Below are 22,062 nucleotides of genomic sequence, written 5' to 3'. Positions count from 1 at the left end.
CCCTTTTTGGGGACAAGTCAACTACCCAAGAGATAGAGACAGGCTTAACCCAGTCGTGGCCTCTTTTCCCCTTCTCTTTTTTCCACTCCCTTAAAAAGAAGGGGGATTATCCGACTGGGCCTCCAGGTCTAGTCGAATAAAAAACAGGAGAAAATAAAATCAAAAAGGACCTTTTACCTCAGGGGGGCTTCAGTCCCATTGGACCCTAAAGTTTGAATTATAAATATTTAAATTTAAAATATTTGTAATTATCTTATGTTATTTTATATTAATATATTAATAACATTTTAAACAAATGACATTCTAGCTGCTCCCCGCCATAAAATATTACTGGTACACACAACTGCCATCATCTGTTTCTTTTATTATTTCTGTAAATTGCATTAACCCAAAAACAAATATTAATTATCAACAGATTTTTTTTTTGTTTGTTTGTTTTTTTTTACTGAATTACACTATTGAATTTATGATTACATTTAACATTTATATTCTGTAATATCATTACTTCTAATTAAACATCAAGTCCTCTCCCATCATCACTAAAATGACAAACACTCACGTTCACTTATGTAACACGGTAAAGATTGAACTGATGCAGTATTTTTATGAAAGCTGTAACAATTAACATGTGCGAATCATCCTAAACACTAAACCCTCTCTTTCATTAGACAGGAAATTCTTCACACTCTTCATCAATGAGCTGTGGATGGGGTGGAGATGCAGAAGTGAATATATACTGTCCTGCTCAGTTCAGAGACATCAGAGCGAAAGAAGACTTACTCTGAGGACAAGAACTGAGACAAATCATTATTTAAAACCACTCAGGACAAAGGGCCGAAAACGTGTAAGTAATAAACTTACTTTCACTTCTTATCTTGTTTTATTTGACAATTATCATTGTCTCTGTCATTCTCTTTATCCTCTTTGCTTCGAAATGATGTGCATTGTGAAAAGCGCTATACAAATACATTTACATTTATGCTTTTGGCAGACACTTTTATCCAAAGTGACTTACATTCAGTGCATGCAGTGTAAACATTTTATCAGTTTGTGTGTTCCCTGGAAATCAAACCCATGATCTTGGCATTACAAGCATCATGCGGAGCCACTTTATATTAGGTGTCTTTAACAGCTATGTAAGCATTTTATACAATGTACTTATTATGTATATATGTGCTGTTGCATTGTACTTACATTTAAAGTACCTGAATTTAATTACATCTTTAGTTACACTGTTAACCTTACCCTAAACCTAATCCTTCCCAAACCCTAACTCTAACCACTAACCCTGACCCTACTCCAAAACCTACCTGTACCTCAACCTCAGTAGCAGCAAATGTGAATCTTGTGAGAATTTTGCAGAACAACATGTAGTTACACTACACTACATGGTATTGCATTTTAATGTTAGTACATAGTTTTTAAAGACACCTAAAATAAAGAGGGACCCGCCATGCTCTACCAGTTGAGCTACAAGAACCCCAAATAAATAAATGATTCTCACTATCTCTCTTACGCCTTCTTTCTTTTTTGCAGCTCACAATATGCCTTGTGTAAAGTCAGCAATCAACAACAGCTGCAACGTTGGTCGTTTCCCAGCCAATAAATTGCCGTCGAGCGATTGCGGGAAAGTGGCAGGTTGCAGGCCTGTTTGCAACAATCCTTGCAGTTACTATTGCAACTGTGTCACAGCATGCTGTGATTATGGATGCAAGGCTGTTGTCATCCAGAATGACTTCAAATGCAGAGGAGCATGTGGACACCAGGTGTATGGATGCTTCAAGAATTCACGCCATGAGTCGGTTTGTCGGCACGGCGCTTGCAACTACCTGACATCATTCCATGATTATAGCATCAAGGCTGTTAAAAAAGAATGCCAATGCAGAGGGCCATGTGAAAATGAAGTGCATGACTGCTTCTCAGTCATTAACCTGGAAGCGTCCAATAAGTGGAAAGGGGTGCGCTGCGAGCCAACTTTGGACCACTGCCCTTGCCAGTAACTGACATCATGCCATGATTATGTTTTATTGTGATGCTGAAGTCAACAATGAATCAGAAAGTTAACATTGAGCTTAATTATATAGTGAAGCGCAAAAAATCAAGATAAACGTACAAATGTCAAATAAAGATTTTACAAAAGATATACGGGAGTGAATGGATTATTTCTGTAGTAGTAACAAACACTAAAGTGTTACTGCACATTATATAAATCTCTGTGAGAACATATCTTGCATAGAGTGTGACAATGTATTCCTTTTTTATTTATTTATTTATTTTTTTTATCCCCTTTCCTCCCCAATTTGGAATGCCCAATTCCCACTACTTAGTAAGTCCTCGTGGTGGCGTGGTTACTCACCTCAGTCCGAGTGGCGGAGAACAAGTTTCAGTTGCCTCCGCTTCTGAGACCGTCAATCTGTGCATCTTATCACTTGGCTCATTGTGCATGACACCGTGGAGACTCACAGCATGTGGAGGCTCATACTATTCTCCGTGATCTACGCACAACTCACCACACGCCCCATTGAGAGCGAGAACCACTAATCACGACCACGAGGAGGTTACCCCATGTGACTCTACCCTCCCTAGCAACCAGGCCAATTTGGTTGCTTAGGAGACCTGGCTGGAGTTACTCAGTATGCCCTGGATTCAAACTCCAGGGGTGATAGTTAGCGTCAATTCTTGCTGAGCTACCCAGGCCCCGACAACGTATTCCTTAAAAGAATAGTTCACCCAAAAATTATAATTCTGTCATTATTTTCTCACCATCATCATTTGTCCAATGTTGGGGGAAAAAACTTTATATAAAATTATAGCTTCCTGAGCTACAAGCTACTCATAACTTCTCATAAACTCAATCGACAGCATTTGTGGCATAATACTGATTACTTCAAAAAATAATTTAGACTCTTCCGTCCTTTTATTTAAAACAAAAAGCAAAAGTTTGGGTTCCAGTGAGGCACTTACAATGGAAGTGATTGCACTTACAATTAAAAAGTATAGCAACAAGACTTAAACAATGTGTATTGACATGATTTTGATATGATAAAATCACTTACTAACCTTTTCTGTGTAAAGTTATATCTAATTTTACAACGATGTAACGATGTGGCAACAAACCCTAAAATTACTATAAACACAGACTTAAACAACTTTACAGCTCAAATAATACACATGTATTTAACAGAAGTGTATTTAATGCAAGTGCTTTTATAAAATTATACATTTTATCAATTTAATAATAAAAAAAAGAAAGAAAGAAAGAAAAGGAGGGATGAGTTAAATATATATATATATATATATATATATATTTATTTATTTATTTTTTATTTATTTTTTTTTTGTGTCGAATATTTCACCACCAAAGTCTGCATTTGGGACATTGATGCTATTATTAGAATTTAGTTTTAAAACTTAAGGGGCAATATGTAATTACTACAACTGTGGCTTTTCTAACTAAGAAATGAACTCAGAATATAACCGCAGAATAATGAGGTTCATCGTTTACAGATGTGTGAAGAACTGTGCCCTAACATGTTGTTTATTTTTTTAATCGTTATACACTTTGGGAGCAAAAAAATAAAATTAAAATACAATTTCTTTAAATATTTTATTTTCATCAGTTTTATTACAACAAATTTACTTTAAATAGTACATTTCCTTTCAACTTATTTTCAAAAATGTATGTCCCATACTTTGAGCTGCACTACCATATTTAATTGCTATTTGCATCCTTAACAATGAAATGCAGATAACTTCTTATGTGATTTGAAACCTAATATCATTTTCATAGATAGTTTCATACCGTGACTGTTTTATGTTAATTAAAAAAAAGGACACACTGTATGTTAATAATCTTATTTGTGCTTTAGCAGTTTGCTGTGATAATCTGATTCATGTCGCTCTATCGAGGCACAGCACGTATCTGGAAAGGTTCGGGAGCAGACGCGATAGCAACTGTTCTTTTCAGACTCAGTGTCTGTCCCTCAGGTGGCAGGAAGGTAAAATGCTGCATCATAGAGATGAAGAGGAGGAAGAGCTCCATACGAGCGAGCTGCTCACCTGGACACATCCTCTTACCTGCAAATCACAGGCTCTGGATCAGTACTGGTAACAAAGTAAGCTTTAATAATAGAGATGCATGGATACACTACTGTTAATATATTTTTACAGTGACATTCCTCACCATGACCTACCTACTGAAAAAGGGATAAAATGTTCTCTCTTCAAAAATTTGCCATTTTCATCCAGAAAGTGTGCAGGATTGAACTCATATGGAGTGCTGTACTCTTTCTTGTCTTCTAAGATTGGCTTGAGCATTGGTAGCACCATTACACCCTGTCAACAGAACAACACATTGCCACATGATATGTATGTTATTCTATATATATATATATATATATATATATATATATATATATATATATATATATATATATATATATATTTTTTTTTTTTTTTTTTTTTAAATACTTTTTTACATTTTTACACAGTTTAGCTATAAGAATTCTACACATTTACATTCTTCAATCATACAAAGAATGGTAGTACACTTGTCTCAGTTTTTCCGGGAAAAGTATTTATTTGTTCAGGAAAATATTTACAAAAATTAATAATTCCTTATTTGCAATGCATTTGGGTCAGATATTATAATATCAAATGGCTGCATCTCACAAAAACATGTCCAGGCCACATTTCAAAAGGAAAAGGGAAAAAATAAGATATTATGTTTTGCATTAAAATAATAATAATAATAATAATAATAATAATAAAGCCTGTTTTAGGACCATTCAAATTTGCACTGTGACATTTACCCCCCTAATTCTCACTGAAACAATAAAATAAAAATCTCATTATTACTGTAATGTAAAACAAGAATGATATATAGTATTATTTAAATTGTAAAGTATTTATACATAATTCTAGCATTTGTTGTACCAACTTTGCATTTATGCTTAATAAAATCATTGTCTTTATTTAGTAAAAAAAAAAAAAATTACAATAACGAAAATCTTCATTGAGATTAATGGGGCAAAATGTGTGTGTGCACAATTGTCATGAAAATAATGAATGAAAAACTTTTTTTTATTTTTTATTTTTTTATTTTTTTTTAGTATTGTCTGAAACCAGACCTAGATAAGTTTTCGTGGGATTCCCCCGTATGCTTGTTAACTTGAGAGCCACATCTCTCACCTTTGGAATGGGACATCCTGCCACTGTGGTGTCTTTGCTGGCTATTCTCGGTGGAATAAAGGCAAGAACATTCGCAAACCTCTGAATCTCATGGATCACAGCATAGGTGTACGACAGGTTAGTTCGGTCTTCCATCAAGGGCTGCCATGTCTGTCCTATCACCTGATCAATTTCAGATTGGACTTTCTCTGTGGTAACAAAGTAAACATGATGATTATGGACACAAACACAGATTTGCCTTGCAAGTAGACATATAAACAGAAATTATGCAGCTTCTCATTTATGAACCACTCCACCTTGCACTTCTGGATATTTGGCCATGTAGAGTATTGCCCAGCTGAGAGTTTTAGCAGTGCTTTCTGTGCCTGCTCCAAATAGATCCAATACACAGTGAATGAGGTTTTCCTCTGTGAACTCGGCTGCACTATCTTTACACTGGGATTAAGGAAAAGATTAATATTTACTCAAACCTTATGTCATTCCAAAATCATATGCAATTATTCTGTCTTTGGAGCACAAAAAGATCAATCTTTATCCAGTTTTTGCTATACAACAAGCTTCAGCGTAGGGGGAGATTATAAATTTATCAGTCTACAACGGCTTAAATTTCAATCTGTTCCTCACACAAAGCTACCATATAGTTTAAGACGACTTGGAATACAGCATAAAAGTGTAACGGACTACACTTATGGTGCTTTGCTGCCTTGGGCCTGCCAGAAAAGTCACCTTCTCGATTTCATCCAGATAGCAGTCAATGTAGTCTCTGGGATTGGACGGGTTTCTGTCCTCCTTGTGTTTCCTGATTTCCTCCTGAAAAAAGAGCTTCAGCTTAGAAAGGTTGGCAAACGCAGTCTGGTGTTTTCCCGGCAGCAAGGACATCAGAGTGGGAAACTCGTTATACAACTGTTGAGAGAAAAAATGGTTATCACCATGTTACATTGCTACAAATATTTGTAGTAAGATTTCTAGAGCAATTTAGTGTGCCCTAAAGTTTGCCCAATTAAACTGCAATGTTAGTACATTTAAGATACCCTGAAAAAAAATAAAAAATAATAATAATAATTTACTAGTAAGTTTTTGCACGCATTTTTCCTAAGTAAATCCTAATGATATAAAATTAAGTAAAATGTATTTAACTTCATGACATATTGATCAAAGTGAGTAAATTTAACTTAAACATGCTTGTAAATACTGTAACTTTTACTTACAAATCTGATGTACATGGTACTTAAAATTATTAACATTTAAATTAAAATGAAAATTTCTTAAAAACACATGTTTAATCATGCACCACATTACATATGGAAGCCTCACACAGGAAAGCTCAATGCACACTAAGTAGTCTACGAGACAACATCACCTTGCATTACTGGCGAAAGAAACAAAATAAAGAGCACGCAGAACTCAACACTTGGTGCACAAATCACAATGACGGTGGCAAAATTAAAAATAAAAACATTGTAAATAAACTTGCAAACAGTGAAACAATGCAATCTCTTTAGTTATTCAAGCCCGGTGCATGATGGGAACACCAGCTTTGAAAAGTTAAGTAAAATTAACTTATTATATTTACCAATGAAAATTTCTTAAATTAGCATATAAATATGACAAGGTTTTCTACTTTAGGACTGAAACATGATGACACATTGTAAAGATAACTATCGATCATAAAAAATATTTACTTATAAGCTAGAGCATTCATTTTTACATGTTTGAATGTTGAATTTGTTTAATATTTTAATTTTCAATCTTAAACTAACTTATTTTTTCAGTGTATTAGTACATTTCAAATATGAATTTTTAGTGCATGACCTGTGCACAACTAAGTGATTCTAAACAACAATCAATATTTTTTTATAATTCTCACTCATTAAAGTCAACATGAAATCAAAATGTATTTTCTTTATACATCTTCCTGGTCTTATTGTGAACTAATGAATAACTGGTGCATGTTATTCTAAAGAAAAAAAAATCTTTTTAACCTTTCTTCAAATTATAATAACTTGCTCTGCCTCTGAAACGATCCTTTTCGGCTGACATCACGAATCCCTCTCACTGCCGATGGATAAAATCAAAGACCCCCCTATTGAAAATCTCATTTTACTTTGAAATACATTCGATTACGGAAGTAAAATGGATTTCAAGTTGACTTTAAAGCAACAGCAGCTTTTGAAAATTACAGCAAATCTTAGGGGCAGATTCACTAAACAGTTGCGCAACTTATTACTGCGCACTAACCACCCGCAATCATGTTTAGCGGGCACAATCAGCGCTGAAATTGCGCTGCATCTTCAATATTTAAATGAATTCATTGTCATTCCTTTCCCTGCAAACACGCCTCCTTTCTGTGTAAATTAGGCTCATTAAAGATTGCGCTTCATTCACAAAACTCCATGCAATTTACCCTGCACAGTTTACTTCGCACTATTACCGCCAAATGAAAGTAGGCTGCAAATTGAATTGATGTTTCTGAACATTTTTGACCAATCATTTCAGCAGTAATTATCAAATACCCATCATGATGTTGAAGAGCGTTATAACCTGGCATATATCCAGATGCGTGGCATCATCAAGTGCACGTTCTGCATGTTTAAGAGATGATCCAGGTGTCCGGATCAAAGTGAAGCTGTTCAGTCCATGCAGGATGGGTCAAATGTGGTGGTCTGCAGCATTCTAGTCTATGTTGCACTCAGAATCGGACCGCAAGATCAGAATTGTGCATGCAATTTGCGTTCAGCAGCGTTTTTGTAGGTGCATTTGCACCGTTGCCTGATCTGCATAATTCCTTTAGTGAATCGGACGCTGAACGAACGCAGTTACCGCGTGCAAAAAAATGGCGCTTTAAGTGGCCGCAATTCATTCTTAGTGAATCTCCCCCTTAGTATTTATATAGTAAGTTGGTATCATACCCGACCCCAATTATTGACAGGGAGCTTGAAGATTTCATCTGAATACTGCAACAGCTGATGAAAATGATGGTTGTCGTAATCAAACTTGTAGCCAAAAACCAGACTGCATATTACATTACCCACTGCATAGGCCAATATATGATGAGGGTTGAAAGGCAAACCTTGGAAAAGAAAGGAAAGTCACCAAGTACTGTTGCATACTGTACTTTCCACTCTTTGTAGAGGGCAATATGTACTCAACATACGTATACTACATGGCCAGACGTTTGTGAACACCTGAACACTATACTTGTGTGCATGTTAAACATTTAATTTCGAAACCACTGGCATTAATAGGAAGTTGGTCCTCCCTTCCTGCTATAAAAGCCACTTTTCTGGGAAAGCTTGGCCAAGAAAGCATGTAACTTTTGGCCATGTAGAGTACATGTAGCTCTTTTAGATGTGATTAGGAAACGGACCTTGTTCACTCTGCAGAGCATCACAGACAATGTGACACTCTTGCAGGATGGAGTTTTCTAGAGTTTTCTTGCCCACACCAAAATACTTCAGTGTTGACAGAGCAAAACGCCTCTGTTGACGCCACATGTGCCCACCAGAGAAGATCAAACCTAAAAAAAAAAAGAGCACAATCCATGATTACAAAGGGACGATAATATAACAGATTACTGCCGTTTTTTATTTTATTTCATTGAACAATTAATTTCTGACGGAGAGCCTTTGTCATGGTGCATTTCCATAATTAAGCTACCAAAATATACGTTTTTTTTTTTTTTGTGCCAAAAGAGTTACAAATTAATCTTTCATGACCGTTTTCCACCCTCTTTCTGACTGTTTAATTCTCTATCTCTTACACCAGATTCACACATCCTCCGTGAGCGAGGCGTGAGCGGCGCGTTTTCGTTTCTGCGCCCATATTAACAGATTACACCATTCCCACTGCAAGCGTAAATCGTGAGGTGACGCATCCCAGAAGCGTCCCAGATGCGGCAGTGAGCGGATAGTTTTGGCGTTGAGCCTATTTTTGCCACGCAACTCATGCTGAGCTCAGCAGCTCTGGGTGCAGTACAACATTAAAATAATCAGGAGATTATAGAAAAGACACAAAAGCAAATCAAAATTATTCAAACCGAACCTATAGTACACTACAATTTATATGTCTGCATGCAAGTAAACTCAATAAAATAACTCTATAAAGGAAATAATTAATAAACTGCCAGACCTTTTGCCATTCTGTGTATATAGGTGTACAGTACTGACACAACATTAACCAATCACAACCAAGAGTGCTGATAAAGATGAAGTGCACATGACTGCCCGCTGTTGTCCTTGAAGCAGCAATAACCTCAGCTTCTTATGACCTTATTAAAGAAAAAAACTGGCGTAGGACCCGATAGATAACTTTATTTTCTGCGCCGAGGTACTGCTATTTTTCGTGGAAGAGATGCGGCCAATGTGAACATCCAACGCGAACGCCCCGCCTACGCGCCGCTCGCCGACGTTAGAATTAAACAGTCTAAACCTATCATATCGCTTCAGAAGATAAAGTTAACCACTGGACAATGGCAATCAGTCCTTAGATTTAGAATTTATAATGTATAATTTAATTTTAACATGGTTGGCAGTGATTGGATGATGCTGGCCATTACTTTGAATAAGAATTAATTATGATCATTTTTGATGTAATATCTGTAACGTCTCGAAAATAGAAATGACCTACACTTCTGGAAACACAATAAACAATTAGATGAAGAAAATCTGATTTCTATAGCTTGGTATTATTTCAAAATTCACAGTTTAGTCCCACTGTCCACATATGCGGACATTTTCTTTTTTTTTTTTTTGCATGTTTATTAGGTGCTACTAGTTACAAATGAAAAAGGGAAATGGAAAATGCACACAGCAGTCACACTTGGGTCTCAGGTTAAAAAGTCATATTGGGCAGTGCTGAATGTGTATACTGTGTTGCTGTCAGTGTATGTACCTTTCCCTTTACAGATCCTGTCATTTACATGGAAGAATGGTCTGTCTGTAAAGATGTCCGCCTGTTCCACAAATGCCTCTTTGAAAGTCTCATATCCAGTGACCAGTATACAGGGTTTTTCTCCTAGGTACAGCGTGCTCACGTCTCCATACTGCTCAGCAATCTGACAAACATGATATAAATTTACAAAAAAACATGTACACAATTGTAGTAGCAACAAATTAGACACGTGTCCAAGAAAAACATACTGTACACATACCTTTGGAAAGAACTCCATTGGATCATTAAAGCCAATTTTCATAAAATTTCCAATTAAAGGCAGAGGGAAAGGGCCAGGGGGCATGCTTCTTGAATAAACATCCCTCAGGTGTTTCACTAAGAGCAGCACACACAAAAATACCAGGATTCCTTGTACATCCATCCACTGGTCCATCAGATGTGATAACGCTTGCAATGCTGATGCCATTCTTGCTTCTACAAAAGAAACCATTACACCATTGTTAGTGCATTTAATAGACTCCAGTGGTTAAATCCATGTCTTCAGAAGTGATATGATAAGTGTGGGTGAGAAACAGATCAATATTTAAGTCCTTTTTTCACTATAAATCTCCACTTCTTCTTCTTTTGTTTTTGGTGATTCACATTCTTTGTACACTTCACCACTACTGGGCAGGGAGGAGAATTTATAGTAAAAAAAGAACTTCAATATTGATCTGTTTCTCACACACAACTATCATATCACTTCAGAAGATAAAGTTAACCACTGGAATCTTATGGATTACTTTTATGCTACCCTTATGTCCTTTTTGCTTCAAAAAGTTACCCATTCACTTACAGAGCCAAAATATTCTTCTAAAAATATTTATTTGTGTTCAGCGGTAGAAAGAAAGTCATACACATCTGGGATGGCATGAGGGTGATTAAATGATGAGAACATTTTTGGGTGAACTATCCCTTTAACACACAAACCTCAATAACAGTGACAATCAAGATACCTCATTAAATTAAAAGATGAGCTCTTAACATTACCACACAACAATATACTAACAGTGATAAAACAAACAAACATACAATAGAGAATCAAGTAAAGACTTTGAAACCTACCTTGCGTGTTTTGAGCAGTGACTGCTGGCCAATAATGTTGCAAGTGAGAATAAGATCAGTGTGTTTCTCTATGTGGTTGGTGCAGAGATATATTGAATGCTGGAGAATTTTGTCACGCCAACAAAACTGAGATTATGTCTTATGACGAGCTTTTAGTGAATAGACCACACTGGTGGTCATAGCGGAACAATTTCAATTCCAGATTCTTAGATTTTGAAAGAGTTGCGTCATAGGGCCACAAAGTTCCCAAACTGTACAGAAATGGTTCAAATTAAAATCACATGTTGTAAATTGGGCCACTTTTTTGGACAAATGATTTAGAGCAGCATTGAGATGTCTGTGCACATAATGCTCAGTTTACAAAGGTGCATCTTTGGTGTTAAGTCTCGTCTCTTCTATCATTCTATGTTAAAAATATGTAACAAACAAACATACAAACAAACAAAAAGATGTTTTGACCCAGGAGATACAGTATTTAAATGTAAAAACCACTGTGGGCCAGTGAAACTGGACAACAATATCCTTGCAAACAAAGAAAAAATTATGTTAAAATTATTATGTTAGATGTAAAGGACATCACTGAAGTTAATTCATGAAAAAGAGCAGAACAAATTTCTGTGTAAATCACATTGCATTCAATGTCACATCCAATGCAACAAATCATTTTACGAATGATTTACACAGAAATCTGTTCTGCTCTTGTTTCATGAATAAGACCCAGTGTGTGTTTGTGTGTGTGTGTGTGTGTGAGCGAGAGAAAGAGAGAGCTTTTGTCTAGATTACACCTTCGGCACATTCTCTCAACCAACTTTCCTTAACAAATTTGTTAATTACCCAGTACTAGCAATGTCACGGCCATGGGTTCAGTTCCCAGGGAAAACACATTTGGATAAAATGTATATGAATGCACTGTTTGTTGCTTTGTATATATATAAAAAATGAAATCTTAATGCATAAATGCTAATGTTGATGTATGAAGAAATTCATGTGTAGGAACCATTTATATTGTTCTACTAATATCAAGCATTTATTTACAGCACAAACCTTTGGCTCATAAAAAAAAACGAATTCAGTTAAGCGCATCCACACTTTTGGTAGTGTAAATAGTCTTTGTCATTTAATCAACTAGGTTATTTTGCAAATCTTTTTGGAGATCATAATATTATTCATGATATGTTACTTCACAGATGTTCTTATGTGTCTGCTCTACAGTGATTGACTGTTAAATCTTAAGCTTATTTTACCTAATGTTTATCAGAATTTACCATAATAAAGAAATATATTAACTTACTAAATTAAGTAATAAAAGTAAAGCGATAAACCAGTTATAATAAGTAATATGTTAACTTACTACATTGCTATATTATAGTGAATTATAGATAAACCAATTACGTTATCCCTAAACGCAACAACTTACTAGCTTTTACAGTGACTTTTATTACTTTATTATCAGATAACATGTTCCAAACACTCGTTATAGAGCCAGACTTATCTGTTTCTATAAGGGAAAGTGTATGTTTTTTAGATGCTATTACTGGTCATTATTTCGTAAATGTAAAAGGGAACCATTTCCACATAATTACATTTATTTTTTTTCATCAAAAACCAATTTCTTTGAATGAATTTGATCAAGTCTTGTTAAATCTACTAGATCAAAATTTGTTAAATTCATAATTTTAATTATGAGTAGGCAACTTCATTTATACCACTTCTGTTTTTCACTGCAGCCTGCATGATATGTGCACATCCAGTAATACATAAGGGTTAGGGTTTAGGGTTAGTGTTGGGTTAGGGTTAGGTTTAAGGTTAGAGGTATGTTAAGTCAAGTCAAGTCTTTTTTATTTGTATAGCGCCTTTCACAACACACATCGTTTCAAAGCAGCTTTACAGAAGATCAGGCATTAACAGAAGATAAAACTGTAATATCTATAATGTCTTAGAGTCATCGTTGTGTAGTTTGATAAAATACGATTGTGAATTGTGTTTAAAAATAAGTAATTAAATAATAATTGAAGGCGACTGTGGCAAGGAACACAGAACTTCATAAGATGTTGGTTAATGGAGAAAAATCACCTTAGGCGAAACCAGACTCATTGTGGGGGCCAGTTCCCCTCTGGCTAACATCATGAATATAATGCCAATATTACATATGTATAGTGCAAGTCATGGTTTAAAATTATTAAACTAAGTAAGTGTTTAAGGGCCAGTGTTTAAAACAAAGGTTTTGTATGAACTGTAAGATTAATGACTAATGTCTTTGAAGTCCATCCTGGATTAACTGCAGAAGTTCACATAGATGCATTTGTCCTTGTTAGTTGGCTGATGAAGGGATTTGTTGGCAATTAATTTATAGTCTGTGTATTCCATTTTAAGAGTGTAGTCCATCATTAGACCAAGGTGATGCAGGCAGAGATCAGTTAGGTGCATCGCAGTTCAACCTGGCTGGTAATTTCGGTGAGGTCTATCCTAAGTCCAAGGTTCAGGCAATGGCATATGAAGTATCCCATGTCTTATGGTTGGAGTTGGCATCAGTTCATCCTCTGAAGTCCATCGTAATAGACTTTATAATAGAAGTTATTTTTGGCCAGCACCGGCTGCTATTAGTCATCATCACACAGTGACACGTAGCAGTGGATTCCAACACGAAGCAGGAAAGGAGCTGGATCCAGCTGGTTCTGGTGACCTCAGTATAGGAGTCCCGAGGTTGAGACAGGGAAACCAATAAAATAATATTAGCATAGATGTCATTCGATTTATTGTAGAATTATAGATCATGATCACTGCTTCTGGTTCCGGCAGACCTAACTAAAGCAGCCTAATTGTGAGTTGATGGATAAATTAGGTGTATACTTGGCTAAATAGATGAGTCTTTAGTCTAGACTTAAACTGAGTGAGTGTGTCTGCGTCCCGAACAGTGTTAGGGAGACCATTCCATAGTTTAGGAGCCAAATATGAAAAGGATCTACCTCCTTTGTGGATTCTGATATTCTAGGAACTATTAACAAGCCAGAATTTTGCGATCGTAATGAACGTGATGGAATATAGCGTGTCAGAAGGTCACTTAAGTACTGTGGAGCTAGACCATTCAAAGCTTTGTATGTAGTTAACAGAATTCTAAAATTAATATGACATTTAACAGGTAGCCAATGTAACAATGATAAAATGGGGCAAATATGATCATATTTCTTTGTTCTCGTCAGCACTCTGGCTGCTGCATTTTGAACCAATTGAAGTTTATTTATAGATCTTGCTGGACATCCTCCCAGTAATGCATTACAATAATCTAATCTTGAATGCATGAATTAGTTTTTCGGCATCAGCAACAGAGAGCATGTGTCATTATTTAGCAATATTTCTTAGGTGGAAGAATGCTGTTCTACAAACATTGGTAATTAGATTTTCAAAGGACAGATTTGTATCAAATATAACACCTAACTTCTTCGCTGAAGAAGACGATGTAACAGTACATCCATCGAGAGTCAAATTATATTTTAGCGGCTTATTTTTTTAAGTTTGTGGTCCAGTAATTAGTACATCTGTTTTGTCGGAATTGAGTAGAAGGAAATTTCTGGCCATCCAATCTTTGATTTCATTGATACACACTGCTAATTTGGAGAATTGTGAAATCTCATCAGGTTTTGAAGAAATATAAAGTTGGGTATCGTCGGCATTACAGTGGAAACTTATTCCACGATTCCTGATAATATCTCCCAGGGGAAGCATATACAAGGAGAAAAGCAGAGGCCCTAAAACTGATCCATGTGGCACTCCGTACTTTACTTTTGTTTTGTTTGACAATTCCTCATTTACATAGACAAAGTGGTAGTGGTCTGCTAAATAGGACCTAAACCATGCTAATGCAACTCCACAAATGCCAACATAATTCTCCAGCCTATTGAAGAGAATGTTGTGATCTATCGTGTCAAATGCAGCACTAAGATCTAAAAGCATCAGAAGTGAAATGCAGCCACGATCAGATGATAAGAGCAAGTCATTTTAAACTCTGATAAGTGCAGTCTCTGTACAGTGATGAGGCCTAAATCCTGACTGAAATTGTTCATATATATACTATTTCTCTGTAGAAATGAACATATTTGGGAGGATACTACATTTTCTAGTATTTTCGACACAAACCGGAGATTTGAAATCTGTCCATAATTAGCTAGTTCTCCAGGATCAAGTTGTGGCTTCTTAATAATATTAAGAAGAGGTTCTGAGATTACTGGGAATACCTCTTTTAAGAGCTTGGTTGGTATTGGATCTAACAAACATGTTGTGGCTTTTGATGTTTCAATACGTTTTGTTAGCTCTTCATGACCTATGACAGCAAAGGATTAAAGTTGCACGTGAGGAAAATTATGAGACACTGTTTTCTGAGGTACTGTGACAGATGATTGCATAATTCCATGCAATTCAATTAAATTTTATCAGTAAAGAAATTCATGAAGTCATTACTCTTGTTTTGCGACGGAATATCTGGTTCTGCTGAGGCTTTATTTTTATCCAATTTAGCCACAGTACTGAATAAACACCTAGGATTGTTGTGGCTATTTTCTATGAGTTTGCTCAAAAATACTGACCTGGCAGCTTTTAATGCCTGTCTGTAGCTACAGACACTATCCTTCCATGCACCGCGAAATATCTCTAATTTTGTATTCTTCCACTTGCGCTCCATTTTCCAAGCTGCTCTCTTGAGAGCATGAGTGTGATCATTGTACCATGGTGCAGGGCTTTTTTCTTTAATTTTCTTTAATCGAAGGGGGGGGGGGCCCGACATTATCAAGAGTACTAGAGATGACTGTATTTATATTTTCTGTTATTTCATCAAGTTCTTCTAGGCTTTGGGGTTTACTGAGTCAATGAGAAAGATCTGGGAGATTATTAGTGAAGCTATCTTTAGTGGTCGAAAAATAGTTCTACCTGAATGATAGCGTGGTGTAGATTGAGTGACATTAGCTGATTGCAGCAAATAAGAGACGAGGTAATGATCCGAGATGTCATCACTCTGCGGCAGAATTTCTATAGTATCAACATCAACTCCATATGACAGAATTAAATCTAGCGTATGATTATGGCGATGAGTTGGTCCTGTTACATTTTGTCTGGCTCCAAGAGAGTTGAGAATATTGATAAATGCTAATCCCAATGTGTCATTTTCATTATCTATGTGAATGCTGAAGTCACCAACAATTAAAGCTCTATCAACAGTAACTACAAGATATGATAAAAAATTTGCAAATTCACCAAGGAAATCAGAATAAGGCCCAGGTGATCTTTATACTGTAGCAAGGGTAAAAGACGACAGAGTTTTTTAATTTTTTTATTTATATCTATATCTGACGGTGAAGCATTATTAGTTGAAAAGACTAAAATGTATATCCTGTCCTCTGAGTAACACCAAAAACTTCACTGTAAATTGTAGCAACACCTCCTCCTCGACCCTTCAGACGAGGCTCATGTTTATAACAATAACCTGAGGGAGTAGATTCATTTAAACTAATATATTCATCCGGTTTAAGTCAAACAGAGTGCATCCAAACTATGATCTGTAATAATTTAATTTACAATTAGTGCTTTGGTAGAAAGAGATCTAATGTTTAGTAGCCCTATCTTTATATGATGTTTATCTTTAATTTGTTTGTTTTGCTCAAGTTTGACCTTAATCAAATTTTTTCTAATTGATTTAGTGAGGGTTTTGTGTTTGGTAGTTCGGGGAACAGACACAGTTAACAGTGTAACTACAGATGTAATTAAATGCATGTACTTTAAATGTAAGTACAATGCAACAACATGTATGTACATAATAAGTACATTGTATCAAATCCCATTCTATCAAATGCTTAAGTACATAGTAATTAAAGACACCTAAATTAAAGTGGGTTCATAAATTATTATTATTATTATTATTATTATTATTATTATTATTTTAAGAAAAGGAAGGATGAATAAGTGTTTATTGCATCTTTGACTTTTGAAATGAGATATCCTGCCACTGTGATGCACTGTTTCTTTGAGGGATAAAGGGAACAATATTTGAAAATCTTGTGATTCAACCAATTTAGACCTAACTGCAACATTTCTGGAACATTCTTTCAAAAAATGTGCCCTTTTTAAAAATAACATAATTTTGTGACCAAAATACAACCAGGATGCATTATAATGTTTAGGATATAGAAAATATAATTAGCTCAGTATTAAACAATAGAAGTCAATGGAAAGCCATCATCATGACAAAAACAGGTTGTAAACAGGTTGTACAGGTTTTACTATCCTTGTGGGGCGGTCCCCACAAGGATAGTAAAACCTGAGATCACCTACATTGTGAGGACCAGCCAGCGGTCCTCACAATTATGTTTTTTTGAAAATTTAAAAATGCAAAAAGTTTTCTGTGAGGGTTAGGTTTAGGGGTAGGGTTAGGTTTAGGGGATAGAATCCATAGTTTGTACAGTATAAAAATCATTATGTCTATGGAGAGTCCTCATAATGATAGCTAAACCAACATGTGTGTGTGTGTGTGTGTGTGTCTGTGTGGTCCTGCTGTAAACATGATCTTTCTCCACACTATAAAAAAAAACAAAAAAAAAAAAAACAGGACATGTGATATTTTATTGCATGCATGACAATAAACACAAAGTTCTCTCATTCTTAACCCTAACAAACATAAACTTGCCATGTGTGCCTGATAATTTCAGAAAAAAAAAATATATATATTTTATGTGATATGGTTGCTGCTGAACTTTGTAGATATCATATTTTCCCACCTCATTGTGGGACCACTAAAGGAGGACACGTTACTCCCAATATTCAATTTAGTGGTCAACAAATATGGGTTTTTCAAAGGTCAGTTCTTAAGCTGCTTTTTCACTGCATCCAACAAATGACAGACAATAGACCAGAAGTCATTTCCAATAGAGAGTCGCACGTGGGCTGCGTGAAGCTCTGAACATCTGCGGATGCAGAATTTTCAGATCCAATTTGAGCTTTGGAAATATGTTAAAGAGCTCATATTATGCTCATTTACAGGTTCATAATTTTATTTTGGGGGTCTACTAGAACAGATTTACATGCTTTAATGTTCAAAAGACACATTATTTTTCTCATTCTGTACATTGCTGCAGCACCTCTTTTCACCCTCTGTCTGAAAGGTTCTGTTTTAGCTACTGTCTCTTTAAAGCCCCCTTTTCCAAAAAGCCCAGTCTGCTGTGATTGGTCAACTGCTTAGAGCGTGTGTCGGAAATTTAACAGCACTTACTATAACCGAGTTTCAGCTCCCGAGGCTTCCTGAGCAGCACATTACTGAGGCGGGCATTATGCAAATGTGTTACATAGTGATGTAGCTATGTCACGGAAGTAATGGCTGGACTAGGCGTTTCAGGCAGTTCAGCAGCAGTGTTTTCTGTGGGAGAGGGTAACTCCCTTTGGCGTGGACTTTGTGCTTTGTAACTTTGCAACTTTTGCAGACATTTTACATGCACAAACAGCTATATTACACACTAAAGGAAAGGTAAAATCCTAAAAAGCATAGTAGGGCCTCTTTAAAATATTTATACTCATGCGACTAGACCACGACCGCTCAACCGGATGTAATGTATTCATTCAAAACTATGAGCGTGATGTGAGAAATATCAAAAATGTCTTAAACTGTACTCTAAACGCCTACAACATTGTAATTATAAATTTAATTAAATTAATCCATCTGCTCAACCAAATAACACAAAGTATGTCTGGTAGAAAACCTGGTAGTGTTTCACGAGTGCCTTCTTCCTTGCAACAAATACAATTCATTGCAAGCAAATTGAAAGTTCATCTCAACTGTAGTATGCGAATGTTGGCTATTAAAAAGATGGCTAATACCCCATGATTTGGCAAGGGCTTCAGGGACCCCATTCGGGGCCTTGTTGGGTGGGATACAGAAGCAAAAGACCATACTAGGTTCCTCTAATGTCCACTTGGTCCCTGAAACTGACAAGCAGAAGATTGGAAAAATTGGCAAATTGTGATTAGTGCAGTGAAATGAATGAATGAATGAATGAACGTTACATTTACAGTATATAGCGCTTTACTGACACTACTCTCAAAGCGCTTTACACAGTGAACAGGGGACTCTCCTCAACCACCACCAGTGAGCAGCATCCACCTGGATGATGCGACGGCAGCCATAGTGCGCCAGTACACTCACCACACTCCAGCTATTGGTGGAGAGGAGAGAGTGATTCAAATGGTAGGGTCAGAATTTGGTGTAAAGAACATCAATCAATGGCTCCATCATGCCTTCTGTCAACGGTTCAAGCTGGAGGTGTTATAGTGTGGGAAATATTTTCTTGTTACACATTTGCTTTCTTAATACCAACTGAACAATGTCACAGCCTTGTTGCTGACCATGTGCATCGCTTTATGGCCACAGTCTCTTCATCCTCTAATGGCTTCACCCACCAGGATAATGCACCATGTTACAAAGGAAATGTCATCTTAAGCTGGTTCCACACACATGACAATGAGTTCTGTGTACTCCAGTGGCTTCTAAAGTCACAAGATCGCAGTCCGGTAGATAATCTTTGGGATGCGGTAGAACTACATAAAGTATCTGCAACATAATATGCAGCCGAACAAATGAAGAGCAACTGTGTGACGCTATTAGGTCAACGTGGACTTGAATTTCTAAGGAATATTTCTAGCACCTTTCTGAATACAGGCCACAAAAACTCAGGCTCTTCTGGGGGCAAAGGAGTACATAATAAAGAGGACAGTGAGTGTATGGTTATGTTAGGAAAGGAATACTAGCTTACTACTTGCTGAATAGACTGTGAAATATACATTTTTAGTATGTAAAACAGTAGGCATTATTCCATGACAAACATTTCAAATAATAGTATGCTACATTATCACATTACTTCCTGATGTTGCATGTTTTATTCAGAGAGTGATGTCCAGTAATCATCTTTCATTCATCTTTCATATCATCTTGAGGGTGGTTTCACTCTTCTAGGTGTTCAACTTTTGGAGCTATTATATATAAAATAAAGAGGTGCAATGTTTAAACGACCGATTGCATAGCGGCAGATGATATCACCTGAATTAACAAATCGTGAAGAGTAACATGCAATATTATTTACATGTCTTCGATAGCGCACTGCAGATATATAACCAAACGAGGTCTGAATTTTGTCCGTAAACTGTCTTTACTGATTTTCTTTTATTTTATTTTTTTTTGCCTAAATACGGCCAAAAACATTGCAAACCTGCAATCAGCTATTGGCAAGCAAAGTAAGGGTAGGGCTGTAGCTAATGTGGTGAAAGGTGGTATCAATTCTTGGGGCCAACAACATTTTTTAAACTGTATTATTTCAGTATGAAATGGTCCCAGAGCAGTATACAGTCAGAGAGCCCAGAATTCCTTGCTACGGCCCTCAGGCTTTCATGAACAGCAAAACGGATAGACCATGTAGAATCAGTATGTATATGTAAAATTAACTATTTCAAAAGTACGGAGTCCCATTACTATGGAGCCCCTTAGAGGACAGGGTGAGAATTTTTCCTTCGCAATAGTTTGCGTTACCTCGCAATAAGTTTTGCATGCCCTTGCAACAGTTTTGTGTGCCCTCGCAATAAATTTACCATGGTTTTACTACAGTTACCATATTTTAACCATGATATTCGAAGTGAAACCATAGCGATAATACGGAAAACGAAATCTATGGTAGCAAAAACCTAAATTTTATGGGTATCTTGGTTTTACTAAGCAAATACCACAGTTTAACTATGGTTTAACTATAGTAATATTGTGCCAACACTTTTAAATAAGGTTACATTTGTTAACATTATTTAACAACATTATAGTTAACATGAACTGACAATGAATAATACTTTCACAGCATTTATTCATATTGGTTAAATGGTAACTTCAGCATATACTAAAACATTTTTAAAATCCAAAGTTGTATATGTTAACATTAGTTAATTCACTATGATCTAACATAAACTAACAATGGAAATGGCATTTTTATGAACTAACATAAACAAAGAAAATATTTTTTTCATTGTTAGTTAATGATACCTAATGCATTTACTAATATTAACAAATGTAACATTATAATACAGTGCTATCAATATTGTAGACTGTAGTAACCATAGTTTTTGGCAGAAAACATGTTTTTTCTATAGTAATATTGTAGTAACCATGTTTTTTTTTGTTGTTTTTTTTTTCTGCCAGAAACAATGGTTTTAATACAGTATAATGTTTCCATATAGTAACCATGGTTTTACTATATATTAAACATGGTTGATCTAGTGGCATAATTAAAAAATTATGATTTTTATTACCATAGTTTTTGTTTTCCTGTATTATTACGATGGCTTTACTACGAATATCAAGGATAAAATATGGTTATTTTAGTAAAACCATGGTAAATTTATTGCTAGGGAACGCAAAACTATTGCGAGGGCATGCAAAACATATTGCGAGGAAACGAAAACTACTGTGAGGGAATGCAAAACTTATTGTGAGGGAATGCAACACAATTGCGAGGGTACGCAAAACGTATTACAGGGGAACGCAAAACTTATTGCAAGGGAACACAAACTATTGCGAGGGGATGCAAAACTTATTGCAAGAGAACGCAAAACGTATTGCAAGGGAACGCAAAACTTATTGCAAGGAAATGCAAACTGTACGCAAAACATATTGCCAGGGAACACAAAACGTATTGCAAGGGAACGCAAAACTTATTGCAAGGGATGCAAACTGTTGCGAGGTTAACGCAAAACTTATTGAGAGGGAACGCAACACTATTACGAGGAAACACAAACAATTGCGAGGGAAAGCAAAACGTATTGCAAGAGAATGCAAAACTTATTGCAAGGAAACGCAAACTATTGTGA

General features: G+C 35.9%; 1 protein-coding gene across 1 annotated transcript; it reads right to left on the bottom strand.

The window, feature by feature from the left end:
* Window positions 1-3,322: 3,322 nt before the first annotated feature.
* On the bottom strand, window positions 3,323-11,294 carry LOC127420549 (cytochrome P450 2J4-like). Its single transcript, XM_051662923.1, has 10 exons — window positions 11,185-11,294; window positions 10,340-10,554; window positions 10,081-10,243; window positions 8,558-8,707; window positions 8,100-8,260; window positions 5,917-6,093; window positions 5,487-5,625; window positions 5,191-5,378; window positions 4,194-4,335; window positions 3,323-4,077 (listed from the first exon to the last, which is right to left on the bottom strand). Exons 2-10 carry the CDS (start codon window positions 10,544-10,546, stop codon window positions 3,902-3,904), a joined length of 1,503 nt encoding a protein of 500 aa, XP_051518883.1. The 5' UTR covers window positions 10,547-10,554; window positions 11,185-11,294; the 3' UTR covers window positions 3,323-3,901.
* Window positions 11,295-22,062: the final 10,768 nt, after the last annotated feature.

The sequence above is a fragment of the Myxocyprinus asiaticus genome, chromosome 29 (genome assembly GCF_019703515.2).
Source record: "Myxocyprinus asiaticus isolate MX2 ecotype Aquarium Trade chromosome 29, UBuf_Myxa_2, whole genome shotgun sequence".
NCBI lineage: Eukaryota > Metazoa > Chordata > Actinopteri > Cypriniformes > Catostomidae > Myxocyprinus > Myxocyprinus asiaticus.
Note: the sequence above shows the minus strand (reverse complement) of the source record. Positions and strands in the feature narration are given on the sequence as shown.